At 40.9% G+C, this 15,002-nt stretch overlaps 1 protein-coding gene across 1 annotated transcript in view; it reads right to left on the minus strand.

Moving 5' to 3' along the window:
- The window catches only part of PARP8 (poly(ADP-ribose) polymerase family member 8), a 215,665-nt gene that overhangs the window by 10,887 nt on the left and 189,776 nt on the right, over positions 1–15,002 (minus strand). The window contains exons 16-19 of the mRNA XM_060236017.1: positions 13,187–13,312; positions 10,867–10,932; positions 5,199–5,266; positions 4,369–4,417 (exon numbers count right to left, since the gene is read on the minus strand). Of these exons, the coding sequence (XP_060092000.1) occupies positions 4,369–4,417; positions 5,199–5,266; positions 10,867–10,932; positions 13,187–13,312 (309 nt within the window). The remainder of the gene's footprint in view (positions 1–4,368; positions 4,418–5,198; positions 5,267–10,866; positions 10,933–13,186; positions 13,313–15,002) is intronic.

A 15,002-nucleotide genomic window follows, 5' to 3' on the forward strand; every position in this document is an offset into this window, starting at 1 on the left:
AATTACAATTACAAGAGTAATTTTGGCTTCTCCTCCTCAGTTTTGTTACATCTAGGCTTTCACAAAGCCAAAGAAATAATTAAGCAATAGATCTGGGACCTGGCCCCTCAATCCGATAGGACCCATTTGCAGCGATGCCCTTCTGGCAACACAACATATTAAGAATTTTTTGTCAGCAGGCTATCTTACTGCCTGAGAGATTCCTAAGGACTGGAGAACTTTCACTTTGGCACGTCTCAATGCCTTGCTCTCAGCTTTTCTGGAAGGCAAATATCTCCACATTCCTTATTCCCAACAGGTTTGCCCTTGTCAAATGGGAAAGGTTGAGACAGTTGATCACATATTATTACACTGTCCCTGTTATGATGATATACATTCCCAATATATTATGCCAATTAAAAAAAAATCCCCAGGAAGATCAGAGCAACTCTACACTTATCTCCTCCTTTCAGACTCCTCTAAAGACATTACTTACAATGTAACAAAATTTTGTGAAATGTGCGCAAAAATTTTAGAATGCTGGAATATAATGGCATGTATGACTCTCTTTTCTTGGTCTTGCATGATAGTTTTTAGTATCATGCATGATAGTTTTTATTGATTTTTCGAGGTGATCACATATCAACATAAACAAAACTGACATGCTACATAACATATGCTCTAAATTTTGGTGATTTTGCAGGTAGCACATTTGGTGTCTCTGCGACAATTAAGATAGGGGGGAAATCCACACTGGGCATTTACATTGTAGTAGCATGCAATACTGGCTGGTCCCCCACCCCTTCGCAAAGTAGTCTGAAGTCTTCCTCTAGCCTAAGAAGCTTGTCTTTTACTTCAGTGACTGTTCCTACAATGGAAGGACCCCTGAAATTGGAGGAAGGCTCTTAGGATACCACTTTCCCATCCTCTTTTCTCCTGGATGCGGTTGTGTCTTGATGCAATTTTCTTCTTAGATCTTACTGTGCTCTTTCTCGTGTGTGGACTTTCATCTTATTGGCCGTGGCAACCTACATGTTTATTAGAGTCTATTATGTCATCACATCACTATATCAATACAGATATAGTGTTGTGACTTCAGTGAGAGCATCTAATGGATAATTACAGCCAGCAGGATTAAATGACAGTGAGGGTAGATGTTGCTGGACCTAGTAGATACGTTTCTTAACTATGGGAATGCATTTACAATAAGAGCTGAAAATAGGAGATATTTCTTGACAATGGAAAAAAAAATAAATCTCAGGACTTCAGGCATTCTATAGAACTTCCTTCTTTATTTACATATATATATGTAATGCTTGAAGGCCATTGCATACATTATCAAAAATAAATTTGCTTTCTGCCCATTATTACTCAGCAAGGAGTTTGAGCTGGATTAAGAAAGTTCCTGGATTATACCCCATCTAAAGAGTGGTAAACCAGATGACAAATTCATTGAAACCAAATGGAGGCTATCTAACTACATGGGGAACAAATGCCCCAAATTGGCTAATTAAACTTCCAAAGAAAGAGTTTTATAAATTTAGAGTGTTGGATTGTGCAACAGGTAGTTTCCAACCAATGGGAGGTGGTAGAATGTATTTACTGGTCAACAGGATTATGGGAAGGGATAAGTGGCATTATAAAACAGGTTTTGATAGTAACTTTTGGTCAGAATTATGTAGAAAAGGGGTCTCTAGCAGGAAGCTTGTGAGATACCAAGTAGCTTGCTGGCTGCTGTAGAGTAGCTTGTGCAGCCCCTAGAAGACCCAGAACAAGATCCCAAAAACATCAACTCTAGGTTTTCTTTCTTTGTTTTAAAGTTTTTATTTCATAGGGCTTTGTGTGCTTTACTGGCAGTTTCATTTCTGGTGCTCTTACTAGCTCTCGTTCTGTTTCTAAAACAGAAAAAAAACCTGGTAAATGGGGGATTTGGGGCATTTTTCATTACTCAGAAGTAGCTCTCATTAAAGAAAAGGCTGTCGATCTCTAATGTAGAGCCTAATGTAGAGCCTAATCTAGAAGATTTAGAGACAGGGGTTCATAGTCCATCCTAATTACAATGGACTGGACAAAGCCTTTGTCAAGAATTGAGATGGGAAGTAATCCCTTGGAGAATGCATTTCAATGCCTTGTCCTAGGATGGATTTGTTGTTTTGCTTCACTTTTTAACCTTTTACTGATCAGTTCTATCTCCCATACTGTTTTTAAACTTTCCTCTTTTTCTGAAAAAGGATGAAAGGTAATAGCTAAACCCTCCCAGCCTGAATACTTCAAGTAGGGCAAAAACTGGCTAACTCATTTTGTTTGTTATTTTGGGTGGTTATTAATTGCAATCTTATATTTAACAGGGTTACAATTCAGTGAAGGATTCCTCAGTTTTAAGAGTGAACAATTTTTGTTTTTAAAGGTTGAAAAGTTCAGCAACTGAGAAGTTATTGGATTAAACCTGTCACAAATTTTCCTTTATGCACAGCACAAAATCTGTTATTCTGATAAAAGGAATAAATAGTTAGAACTTTAGGTTCTTTTCCAAATGAGTTTCCTCTCTTACTACAAGGCTTAAAAGATCTCCTATATTTCATAGGAGTCAGGTTGCAGACACATACACTAAATAATGCAGTTTCAATCCACTTTCAATGCACATTACAATCGGATTTTAGCCAGTTGGAAAGCACATTGAAAGTGGATTGAAACTCCATTATTTCATGTGTGTGATCACAGTCAAAGTGTTTGAGGCTTAGAACAGAAAATCTGTTAGCACATATTTGCCCTTTTTGAAGTGAATGAGGAGTTGAAGCTTCTGAGTTAAGAAGAAGAAACTGGATTTATATCCTGCCCTACACTCTGAATCTCACAATCTCCCTTACCTTCCCCCCCTCCAACAACAGACACCCTGTGAGGTAGGTGGGGCTAAGAGAGCTCTTACAGCAGCTTCCTTTTCAAGGACAACTCCTATGAAAATTATGGCTGACCCAAGGCCATTCCAGCAGGTACAAATGGAGGAGTCGGGAATCAAACCCCGTTCTCCCAGATAAGAGTCCGCACACTTAACCACTACACCAAATTGGCTCTCAAATAACTGTAAGTATTTTCTCATTTACAAACATGGAATTTCACTAATTACTCCAACTCATGTGGAACATCTTTCATGACTCACAAACTGAACAAGGGTGAAACAAGTAGCAAAGAGAGCATGATCCTTGGCTCAAAGTTTAAATGGGGCATGCACAAACCACACAAACTGATATTTATAAAAGCTAAAGTTGCAAAATTTGTGCATACAAGGTAATTTTCTCTCTCTCAACTCTCCTTCTAAATCAGTCCACTAACTGAACACAACTTTAAAAACTGAGCCTGCTTCGGCGGGGAGGGAGGGATATAAATACGAGGAATAAATAAATAAAATAAATAAATATGTCTTAAAACTCTCTCTACTTAAAACTATCCCTTGGAAAGACAATGACAATCAGTTTATGGGGGTGACTAAGCTCACCAGTGACATGACCCTATCAAAGAAAATGACATGTAAGCTGCTGCTTAAGGACTTCATGTATGTCTGCTTGACGACACCCAGATGTGAACAGAAATACCCCTGGTGCAATTTGCTCATTCCCACATTATTTTCCTGTTCTTTAGGCACTACTAAAGGTTTCCTGGTCATACAATCAGTCAAGAGAAATAAATGTTGTTATGGTGTCCTGGCATTTATCCAATCATGTCCCCTTCAACCTGGGTTATTAGATGATGATTGGAACACATTATACTCAAGGGCAGAGCCATAAATGTGGCTGAGAAAGAAAAGAGAGATCTTGCAAATCAGCTGCAAGATTTAGTTATTTATACCCATCAAAACAAATTGGACCCGACATGCCTAAGTGAACACCTCTGCTATAATACATTGAGCTGTGTCATCAAAAGTCAATTGATTTCCCATCTGAAAAGTTATTCTAAAGAATGTTAAAGAGATGCAAAGTCAGAACAGCAACAGATGGGATTTTGCAGTACACTCACCAGGCTTCTTCATGACTTCAATAACCACATCAGAATTGGGTCATATGAAGGCCCCACCAGAAAATGAATGTTTCTCACTTGAAAGCAGTGATTGGAGAAAGGTCACTTTCATGTCACATGAAAGTGTCACGATAGAAAAATTCATATCTGTGTTCATTATAGAAGATTCCAGGGCTTTTTTTGAGCAGGGATGCACAGGAACGCAGTTCTGGCTGGCTTTGTGTCAGGGGTGTGGCCTAAGATGCAAATAAGTTCCCTTTGCGCAAAACAATGGTGACATCAGGGTGTGGCTTAATATTGAAATGAGGTCCTGCTGCGCTTCTTCCACAAAAAAAGCCCTGGAAGAATCCATTGTTTTTAGGATAGTATTCCACTTACCCTGTTCACAGGTAGCTTCACAATATGTGACCTATTACTTGAAATTACCCTGGAATACATAAACGAATACATGAAACCAAACAGGAAAGTCACTGATGGTGACCATCACTCCATTCCCTTCAGACCATCTGACTAAACTACCTCACAATAAACCCTCTCTCATCCTAAGGTGGCTTGATCATTGGTATTAGCTGACCAAGAAGTAATGTGAATTTTATCCCACCTCCATCCTGCTCAGTCCTCCTGCTTAGTACAACCCTCTATCCTACATGGCTTTTGTCCATACAGCTCCTATGATTGTCCCTTTTTCACCAGTGGAAAAGCTTCTTGGACCCAATGCATGGGCTCCTTGTCCATGCACAATGTAGAATATATTCAGGAGACTGAGCCAGTGCTCAGGAATCCTCTCTAATTCTTGAACTAATGAATCCATCTATAGGGCTTAATAGTGCTCTTGAACTCCCAATCCTGGGTGTGAAATACAACATATTGCATATCAGGGGTTCTATGCATGTTATACCTATGTCCATTTAGTGCCCCTGCTAGTTCACATGTAAACCACTTGTACAAGCTTAGCCTTTGTGGAATGGAGCTGCTGGGTTAGTATGTAAGGCTTCCTAGTACAACAAATGCTTTCCCAATGCACCCTCATATTGCATACCCAATGAGGAAGGGAATGGAAGAACTAAAGGACTCCACTGAATGCCATAGGGATCTCATAGTTCTTCATGTTAACCAGCAGTGTGAATCAGTTAACAATGAATCATAACTCTGCAGATTGTACTTTGTGCATTTTTAAACAGCTGGCATATTATCTAAGAAGTCCTTACCACTGCAGAAGAGGATGAGCAAGGGGATCTTGTTTGTCCATCTGCTTTTTTATTTCTAAATAGGGTGCCTGGGAAATAATAACAGTGATTAATTATAGTACTATTATTAGCCAAGGGGTGTTATGCAATCCAACTGAAGTTTGTTTGGACCCTCCCACCCCTGACATGTCGCAACTTCTACCAAAAGTTTCATCTTAGGCAGAATTCACCCACAGCTCAAAAGACAACAACCTTTGGGCAGATTTCTCTACAGTGGCCAGTCTTATCAATATACCAAGAAGTATTGATTGCAATTTGCCAAGCCCTTGACATGTATGCAGCATTCAAAATACTCATTTCCTCCCAAGAATAAGGGCAGGGGGGAGAGAAGCTCAAGGTGGCTTCATTTCAAAACCACCTGATATTTAACAGCCAAGGGCTGGTTGGGGTGTTTATTAGCAAATACACATAATGGGGCCAGCTATAAATTCTGTGGAATCCTAATCTAAGGGCAAAAATCCACATTTTACCTTAATCTTATGTCTTTTATCATATGTTTCCATCTTAATCTTATGTTTTAACCCTAATCTTAAATTTTATGTGTGGCTGCTACTTCTGTACATATCAGGGTCAGGAGATCTTGATCTACAGGAGAGAAAACTTGGGCATCCCAATTCCCTTGAGACTTTCCACTGCTAGCTGCTTTGTCACTAGGGTTGTCTGGTCCTTCTTGGCAACAAGCAAAGGTGAGGAGACTTACTGGGAGCAGTAGGAAGCCCCATCTGGTGTGTCCACATCTCTGTCCACATGACCCAGAAGTGACATCATCACATCCAGAATGTTGGGGCAAAACTCTGGTATTTGAGCAAAGACTCTATGGTAAATTTGGCTTCTACCATAGAGTTTTTTGCTCAAATACCAGAGCATTGCTCCAATGTCCTGGATCTGGTGACATCACTTTTGAGTCATGTGAGCAATGGCATAGTCATGTTGTTGCACACTGGATGGTTCTCCCTCATTTCATTTCATTAGACCTTTATTGGCATTAATGTAAGAATACAGTATAGTTTAAAACCAACAGTAACAGTATAGAATATAATAAAACCTTGAAGTCCAGCAAAAGTTAAATGACATAAAATAGCTGTGGGCTACGCATAAGTAAAAGCCTCTCTGATTTGGATCGCAGCCTGTAAAAAGCAAGCAACATGAGTAGTGACAAAAGCGGACCTTGGCATTGTCAGAAAGGCCTTGATGGTCGGAGAGCAGTGCATCTAGGTATTTTGCTCGTGCGCTGCTACAGTCCAGGAGATCATGAGGGACCGTTTCAATGACTCCTTGGCTACAAGGGCATCGTCTAAGATTGTGGGGGATTCTGTGGTATCTTCCGAAAAGGATGGCCGATGGTAGTGCATTGAATCTAGCCAGCATGAGTGCTCTTCTTTGGTGAGGATCAGTTAAAAAGAGGAATTAGGGAGCTAGAAGCCCAGGAGTCTGGGATAAACCCAGTTGACTTGGGGAGCAAGATTTCCGGGCTGCCTCAGTCAGACGTTGCAACTGGATATCTAGAAGTCTACATTTGATGGCTTGAAATACCACAGAAGCAGAGGATAGATAAAATGCATCCAAGGAAATTCCTATGGATGTAATTTTCTTTTGGATCAGGGTCAACCATTTTGATGCATGATGGTCCATCAGCATCAAAAAGATGAAAGAATTCTGATCAGAATTAAATAAAAGGCGCAGCCAAAACTTAAAGGTCAGAAGCCAGGCACGAGTTTCCAGCAGCAACAGTCCAGTTTCCATGCAAATTGCAGCATAAGGAACACAGTTGGGTAATCCCAGTATTTCCTCAAAAAGAAAGATTGTAGGCCTTCAGTGGTGTAATCAAAGGCACTGATCCATAAAGGGGCACCATATAAGAGTTGGGGGGTAGATTTCATATTGAAAGCTCTTAGGGCCATAGGGACATATCGATTCCCTTTCAGATAAAAAAACGGGCAATAGCCAAGGCACTAGTTCTTGCCAGTGTTAGAGCGCACTTGCGATGGGTTGCCCAGCTCCCGTTATAGGAAAAGTTAATCCCCAGATATTTGGTAGTTTTGACCTGTTCAATAGGGTTTCCCTGGACTGACCATGATAGTTGCTTCCAAGATTTATAGAAAACTAAAATCTTTGTTTTCTCATAATTCAGGGTTAACTCATTATTATTGAGATAGGTCATAACTCTCTAGGAACTGAGTCAAACGCCGCCTTAAGATCTTAAAAAAACCCTCTTCGCTGCCTTTTTAGATCGTAAGGCGGCGTTTGACTCAGTTCCTAGAGAGTTGCTTTGGGTTAAGCTAGCCAGGTTGAACATGGATCCCAGATTGCTTACCTTGATTAAAAAAACTATATACACGTACCAGCTGTCAAGTCAAGTACAACCCCCAGGGAAATCTAACTCGGAAATTCCAATTTGTAAGGGTGTGAAACAGGGCTGTATCCTTGCCCCAGCACTTTTTAATCTTTTTTAAAATGATTTAGCCTCTGTTTTATATGCAATTGATGGGCATGCCCCTAAAATTGCTCACCGTCATATTCCCATCCTCTTATATGCGGATGATGCCGTCCTACTGTCATGTTCCCAAATTGGATTGAGGCGTCTATTATATCAAGTTATGGTTCTCCCTCTTTTGGGGGTAAGTTCCCCCCTGCCAGCTAGGTTTTCAGTGGTGGTGAGGTGTGGCCTGGCAGTGGGGTACTCACCTCCACCAGAGGTTCTGGCAACCCTAGTTGGCACCCAGCTGAAGATCCACATCTATGTTTGCAAAGGAACCTAAGAGCTCCTTCACTACAAACAACTCTGTCCCCCCTGATTTGTGCTGGGTTTTGAACAAAATGTGCTGTTTCACTCTTCAGTCTTTCACAAGATCCAGAGACTCTTAAAGGTTTATAAACTTCAATTCTGTTTTGGGCACACACCAACTAACTAAACAGTAAGCTAAATCTTTCAAACAGTGTCAAAGGTATTATTGTTTGGTGGCAAGATAATCTAGCAACATAAAAAAAGATAAGAGTTCAAACAGAAGTACAGCCACATTCTAGAATCAGAATAGAATCCTGGTATTGGTTATTCAACTGGATTTTGAGTTCCTTGTGAAGAACTTTTATATAAATAGCACTCTTTCATTACAAGATCCCAATATACAAAACTTTCAGGCAACCAGAAGAAGGCTCAAATTTAGTGTGTTGTGTACCCCCAAATCAATAATTTATTCGATAAGCTGTTCTGCTACTGTGCACTTCAAAAGGACATATAAAAATTCAGCTTCAACTGATTATCCAGAAGACTGGCAACATAAAGTTCCTCTCCCATTTCACTTACGTAAACCAGGTTATAGGCATAAAGAAGCCATCAGTGAAAAGAAGTCTTAGAAAGTATTAAACAAACATCAATGAATCTCAGCCTACAGTTAACACAATACAATTCATTAGGACTCTGAGTATACTGGATACATCAGTTTGGTGAGGCTGAGTTTAATATCAAAGGACTGCAATAAGGAAAGAGGACCTCCTACTGCATATGTTGAGGTCCTACCCTGTGATAACTCCACTGGGGTGTGAAAAAGAAGGTAAACCAGGAGTATCAAACTCATTTGTTATGAGAGTCAGATCTGACATAAATGTGTGTCATAAAATGTAATGCCAGCTGGCGAAAATAAAAACTTCATAAAGGACAAAGACAAACAATTAAATATTTTTTGGGGAAAAAATCCCTTAAAATAAAATATGCTTAAAAGATTGGCACTCTTGCAATATTTTGTTTATTTAACAATCTCCAATAACTGACGCCTCTTGCTCTGAATTTCTGAATTAAAATCCGGAGACAATGTCTGTGCTGTAGTAATCTTGAGTATGCTGTTCAGGTGTTGTTTAGGTATGTGTCTGTAAATTGCAAATCTACTTTTGATTTATTGACATTCATTATAGAAATCTCACAGTCAATGCTTTGAGCCTAAGATCCAGAGGAAAACATGAAATGGCTGAGCATTGTGAGCTTTTGTACGTAAGTTGCTTCATGTGCTGGTCAGCCAATGAAGAAAATAGAGGCTTTGCTCTGTAGCTCCTATGTGACTGAGCAAGCCTGGCAAAGCAAGCTATGATGCAGAAAGAAGCAAGAGAGGGAGAAGAAAGCAGACAACAGTGAGTTGCTTACAGGACTGATAGGAGCCCTCTGGGGGGCTGATTTGACCCACAGGCTGCACATTTGATATCCCTGAGTAAACTTTGTTTTAGGTATGTCTTTAGATCTGTCAGCAGCACTTTCATCGCTGGATCTCTTTTCGTCTGGTGATTTGCCCAGAAAGCAGACGAAATTACATACATATAATTTTATCATGTGTGTTTTAGATTACAAAGAAGGTCAGACCAGAACCAACAGGTTGACATTAAATCAGAAGAGTTTTTGGCTGAGAGTTAAAGTGGTTCCTAAGTGGAACAAGCTTCCTTGGGAGATGGTGGGCTCTCCTTTTGCGGGGGGGTGGAATTAAACAGAGGCTAGATGACTATCCGGCATCAATGCTGATTATGTGAATTAGGCAGATCATGAGAAGGCAGTAAGGGCTGCATCAGTGCTTAGTTTTCATGACCCTTTCTTATGCACCCAAGGAAATGCTGATTGCCAGTTTTGGGATCAGGAACAAATTTTCTCCAAGTGAGTTTGGAGATTTTTGTGAGCTTTGTTTTTGTTTTGTTTTTTGTCATCTTCTGGGCTTGGAGCAGGGATAACTGGGGGTGTGGGGGGAGGTATTTGTGAAATCCCTGCATTGTGCAGGGGGTTGGACTAGATGACCCTGGAGGTCCCTTCCAACTCTATGATTCCATTATTCTACATAAATTGTTATCTGCCTTGTTGGCCCATGTAAGGGCAAAAAGGCAGGATAACATTTTTGCAAATAAAATATTTTTTAAAATGGATTTTAGAAAAGACATCAATAGCCAAAAGATTTCTGCTGTGCTAGAAATCCAGTTTTACACCACATATAGAACTTTGGAAAGAAGGGATGTTGGACTTAGCAATAAAACAACATATAGCATTTTCCAAAAGAGATCTGCAAAAGAAACATGAGGACATTTGGCTGGATGCTTTGCTTAGGTTGGCTTAGGTTGATTAATGCATTTTTATTCCTCCCCCTTCCTTTTTTAACTGTGGAATGGAACACTTGTAAATTTATGTTATTTACTTTTAATATTTTTTAAAGAAGCCATTGCCATGCGGATGGTCACAAAAGCAATGCTTCCTTTTTGAGAAGTAGTAGGTTTGGCTGAGACAGTGTTTTGTTTTGTTTTTAAGTAAATAAAAAGTATGCATCAGTAAAAAGTATGCATCAGTAATTGATCAGTGTTCCATGCCACAGATACTAGGAACAATCTACCCCATTCTGTTTTTGCCACCCCCAATTCCCCCTCCCCCCAGGAAATAAAGAGCTCTGCTTTGTTTAAGTGGGACTATTCAAGCTTTATGAGTCTGTCTTCTGGTTCATTGATTTTATATTGCTGTTTGCTACACTGGGTAAGTCTGATCGGCTTTCATTGCAGATCTTTGTTTAAAAATGCAATCAAAAACACAACTGTACAAACAATGCTATGAAAATCATAAAACTGTGCACTTTTCTAACCATTAAGGAGTAAATTGAGTTTTTATGCCTACCTGTGTCATTTCTCTTATAGAAGTTATACTATCCAGTGCTTTCATGACTCGATCATAATTCTTCTTCTACAATGAAACAAATAACATGATTTTTGCCTCCCAAAGATCATATTTTGTAACAGTGTACCCACTGTACCTTTGTTATTTGAAATTTACAGTTTGCATTGCTCATTAAGTGTCTGGAAATGGAACCTTGAACCATGGTTTGAAATTTTGGCTCGAAACACACGTTTCCATTCATCATATTATTGGTGGGGTCAAAAGTACCACCAATTAAAAAGTGCTGACAAATATGTTTTGTTGGAACGCATGCTCAAGTTTTGAACAAAGAAAGTGCAATTGAGCATGCCCAATGATGTCACAAGAAGGTGTTTTAGAGGAGGGGCAACCTTAGGTATAAAATTGTGTGTTGCTATTGCATTATCAAGCTCTTTAGTAGCTTCCTTTGTTTGCAAATAAAGTAATTTTTCCAGTGCAACCTGATCTCCTAGCACTGGTATAACTTATTGGGCTCAGCCACACTTGCCTAAGGACCTCTTTCTTGAGGTATTGCTTTCATCCTTATCAGAGCTTTTCTTTTGTAGCAGGAACTCCTTTGCATATTAGGCTACACACTCCTAATGTAGCCAATCCTCCAAGAGCTTACAGGGCTCTTCTTACAGGGCCTTCAGCAGGCTCCAGAAGAATTGGCTACATCAGGGGTGTGTGGCCTAATATGCAAAGGAGTTCCTGCTACAAAAAAGCCCTGTTCCTTATCCACTAGGCTGGCATGGACAAGCAAAGTATAGCTGCTGAGCTGAAATGGATGGTAATAATAATAGTCTAGATTCCACAGCAGTTCCCACTGACAAAGGAATTTCTGCCAGTGAAATAGGACTTTCTCACCTACCTGGAGGACAAGGGACTCTAATAAATAGAATTGGAGGAAGTCTGAAGTGGTAGTGGGAATTGGAGAAAACTGCTCTACACTTTCATTAGCAGAAATTTATTGCAGGACTCAACCAACTATGTTTAGGGAATTTGAAGTTTATTGCTTGGGAGAGAACCTCCAAAAGCTTTTTCTTTCTAGGAGCTGTACATGGTAATATCACTGTTTTCTCCTTCTTTAGGAAGCTACAAATGTCATTGTGACAACCATTATTATGCCAATCCCCACCTTTGTTTCAAACCTACTGGTATGCTAGCAACCAACATACTTTACACTAATGAAACTGCCATGTTTAACAGAGGTGCAGTCAGGGCTGGTTTCAGGGTGTCCAGTGCCTGAGGCAAAGCCCCACCCCTCACCCCGCGAAAGCTTCTGGAAGCACAGACTTGGAAGGCTGAGTGATGGTGGCTAGGTGGCACGTGCGCTCTGAGTCGCAGGAGCTGTGCTGCTGTGCTCACTTATTTCCCTCACTGAGGAGGTGAGGGTGTGTTTGTGGGGGGGAGTGAGGGCCCAAATTGGCACCTCCCTCAGGGCTGCACCCTTGGCAGTCACCTGGGGCTGCCTAATGGACTGGCTGGCCCTGGATGCAGTGCAGTCCTAAGAGAATAATACCATTTTAAGTAAGGGTGCAACTCTGATTCACATGGCACAGTTAGAAACAAAGAGTGAAGAATGAGCACAGCTGCTGTTGTACATATTTTTGGTGGGCATTTCTCTAGGTTTATATTAGCAACAACTTGCCGGACTAGATCTATAACAGAAACAGCTTTGGAGAGGGATGATAGCTCAGTGATGGGACAAATTCTTTCCTTATATAAGGATTCCAGTTCTGTTTATTGCATGATTGATTTAAAAGGTTTATCAGGAATGACCAAGAGTTCAGTTGAAGACCATGAATAGCTGCTGCCACTCAGGATACTCAAGAGACTAATGATATGCAGGGCTGGCCCTGCTACTAGGCAAACTAGGCAATCGCCTAGGGTGCCAGCCTTCTGGGGTCACCAAATTGGGTGCCCCCCCATGTGATTTGGTGATGTCATCAGTGCAGAGGGGGACACCAGAAGTTAGCCTTGCGTAGGGTGTCAGATAGTCTAGGGCCAGCCCTGATGATATGACTTCGCACGATGGCGCTATTTATATCCTTAACAAATATTAAGGGTTAGGCTCTGGTTGTGTGTGGCTCTAAAGTGTTCTAGGGTGTCTTAAACTGGATCCTAGTTCATGCATTCTGGGTTATGGCTATAAAAACTCTAATCCACGGTACGTGCAAGATGAATTGGAATGGATGGCAGGGAGCGTGGGATATTATGTTCACTACAACCAAAAGAAAACCTATATTTTTAAAAAAACAAACAGATGAGCACTAAAGCAGACCATGGTGAACACGCTTACTCTGGGATTAAAGGCCAGCATCTGAGGGTCATTCGGATCAACGACTGAAGGATATGGCTCAAAAATGACAACTTTCCTAGGTGATTCTAATGCAGAGCGACACATGGAGACCAATAAGTCTACAACCTAGAAAATAAAATACACAAATAATACACAAATAAAGTACACAAATTATTTTGCAGGAAACAATATCATTGATGTTTATCACTGATTCTTTGCCATTGTGCACCAGATGCATGCTTTAACATACCGAGGGTCTTGGACTGGGAGTCCAGCTGCAAGGTGCAGAGCCCTGTGCTGCCATGGAAGCTTGGTGAAGGAAGGAGCCGCCAGCCTTCTGGACTGTACCATCACCTTAACAGATGGACAGATGGGAATTCTGTATCACAGCAAGAGCCAGGTGACATAAAGAGCCAAAGAGGTTCCACGTGGTGCTGAGTCCGGCCTGGCTCCTCACGCTGAGCAGCTGGGTCCTCTGACTATAAATGGGCTGCTTTTGGACTGCTCACAATTTCTTGCCTCTGAACTAACAGCTAAAACAGTACTGGTACTATCCTAAGTAGAGTTACCTCCTTCTAAGTTCGTGAAAATCAGTGGGCTTAGAAAGTTGCAGCTCTAGTTAGGGTGGCACTGTATGGGGAGACAGATATAAAACAGGAAACTGAATGTATGTGGCTGTGCTCCCAGAACTTCTACTATCACTTCCCTGCTGGAGATATGATCATCATGGTGAGTTCTGGGTAGCCCTGGCCAATGGTTAGGTGTTCAAGGGCAGGGTGACAGAGATATTTGTTTCTGTCTTAACTAATGGCTCATCATATAATTAGCAGTGTATTATCAGCCAAGACACGGAATAGATGAAAGTTGATTTCAGTGACTAGAATAACTCTACATTGGATTGCATTGCAAGACACAACAAAAATCACATCTGAAAAGGCCCTCATTGGATTTGGGGGAAAGACAACAGAACACTAGACACACACTCCTAAACAGAGTTATGTCCTTCTAAACCCATTAAGTTCAATGGACTGGGAAGGGTATAATTCCGCCCAGGATGGCACTGCATATGTATCTCTTTGCTACCATATTACAGTTGCAGGGCTGCCAGTTGTTTATTCCAAAATGCAATAGTTTAAATGATGCCATTTAAAAGCATGGGATACAAAACAGAAGTTAAATTAAAGGAGAGCCAGTTTGGTGTAGTGGTTAAGTGTGCGGACTCTTATCTGGGAGAACCAGGTTTGATTCCCCACTCCTCCACTTGCACCTGCTAGCATGGCCTTGGGTCAGCCATAGCTCTGGCAGAGGTTGTCCTTGAAAGGGCAGCTGCTGTGAAAGCCCTCTCCAGCCCCACCCACCTCACAGGGTGTCTGTTGTGGGGGAGGAAGGTAAAGGAGATTGTGAGCCGCTCTGAGACTCTTCGGAGTGGAGGGTGGGATATAAATCCAATATCTCTTAATGCCTTTGGTGCTTTTAGCCTGGATAAATGGGAGTTTTAGAATGGAGATGGGATGATAGCCGGGAGCAGGTGATTGGTCAGATATGCCACTGCTGGATTGGCAGGAGGGCTTTTTTTATAGAAAAAGCCCAACAGGAACTCATTTGCATATTAGGACACACCCTGGCACCAAGCCAGCCAGAACTGTGTTCCTGTGCATTCCTACTCAAAAAAGCCCTGGTTGTAAAGAATAAAAATATTAATATTAAAAATAGTAACCATTTATCTATTGGGTTGGATCAAGACTAAATTTTCCGTAAGTGGTATGGAACTTTCCCCATCCCAATTCAGCCTACTGATCCTCACAAAATGCTGCTC

Source organism: Heteronotia binoei, chromosome 4 (assembly GCF_032191835.1).
Source record: "Heteronotia binoei isolate CCM8104 ecotype False Entrance Well chromosome 4, APGP_CSIRO_Hbin_v1, whole genome shotgun sequence".
Classification (NCBI taxonomy): Eukaryota; Metazoa; Chordata; class Lepidosauria; order Squamata; family Gekkonidae; genus Heteronotia; species Heteronotia binoei.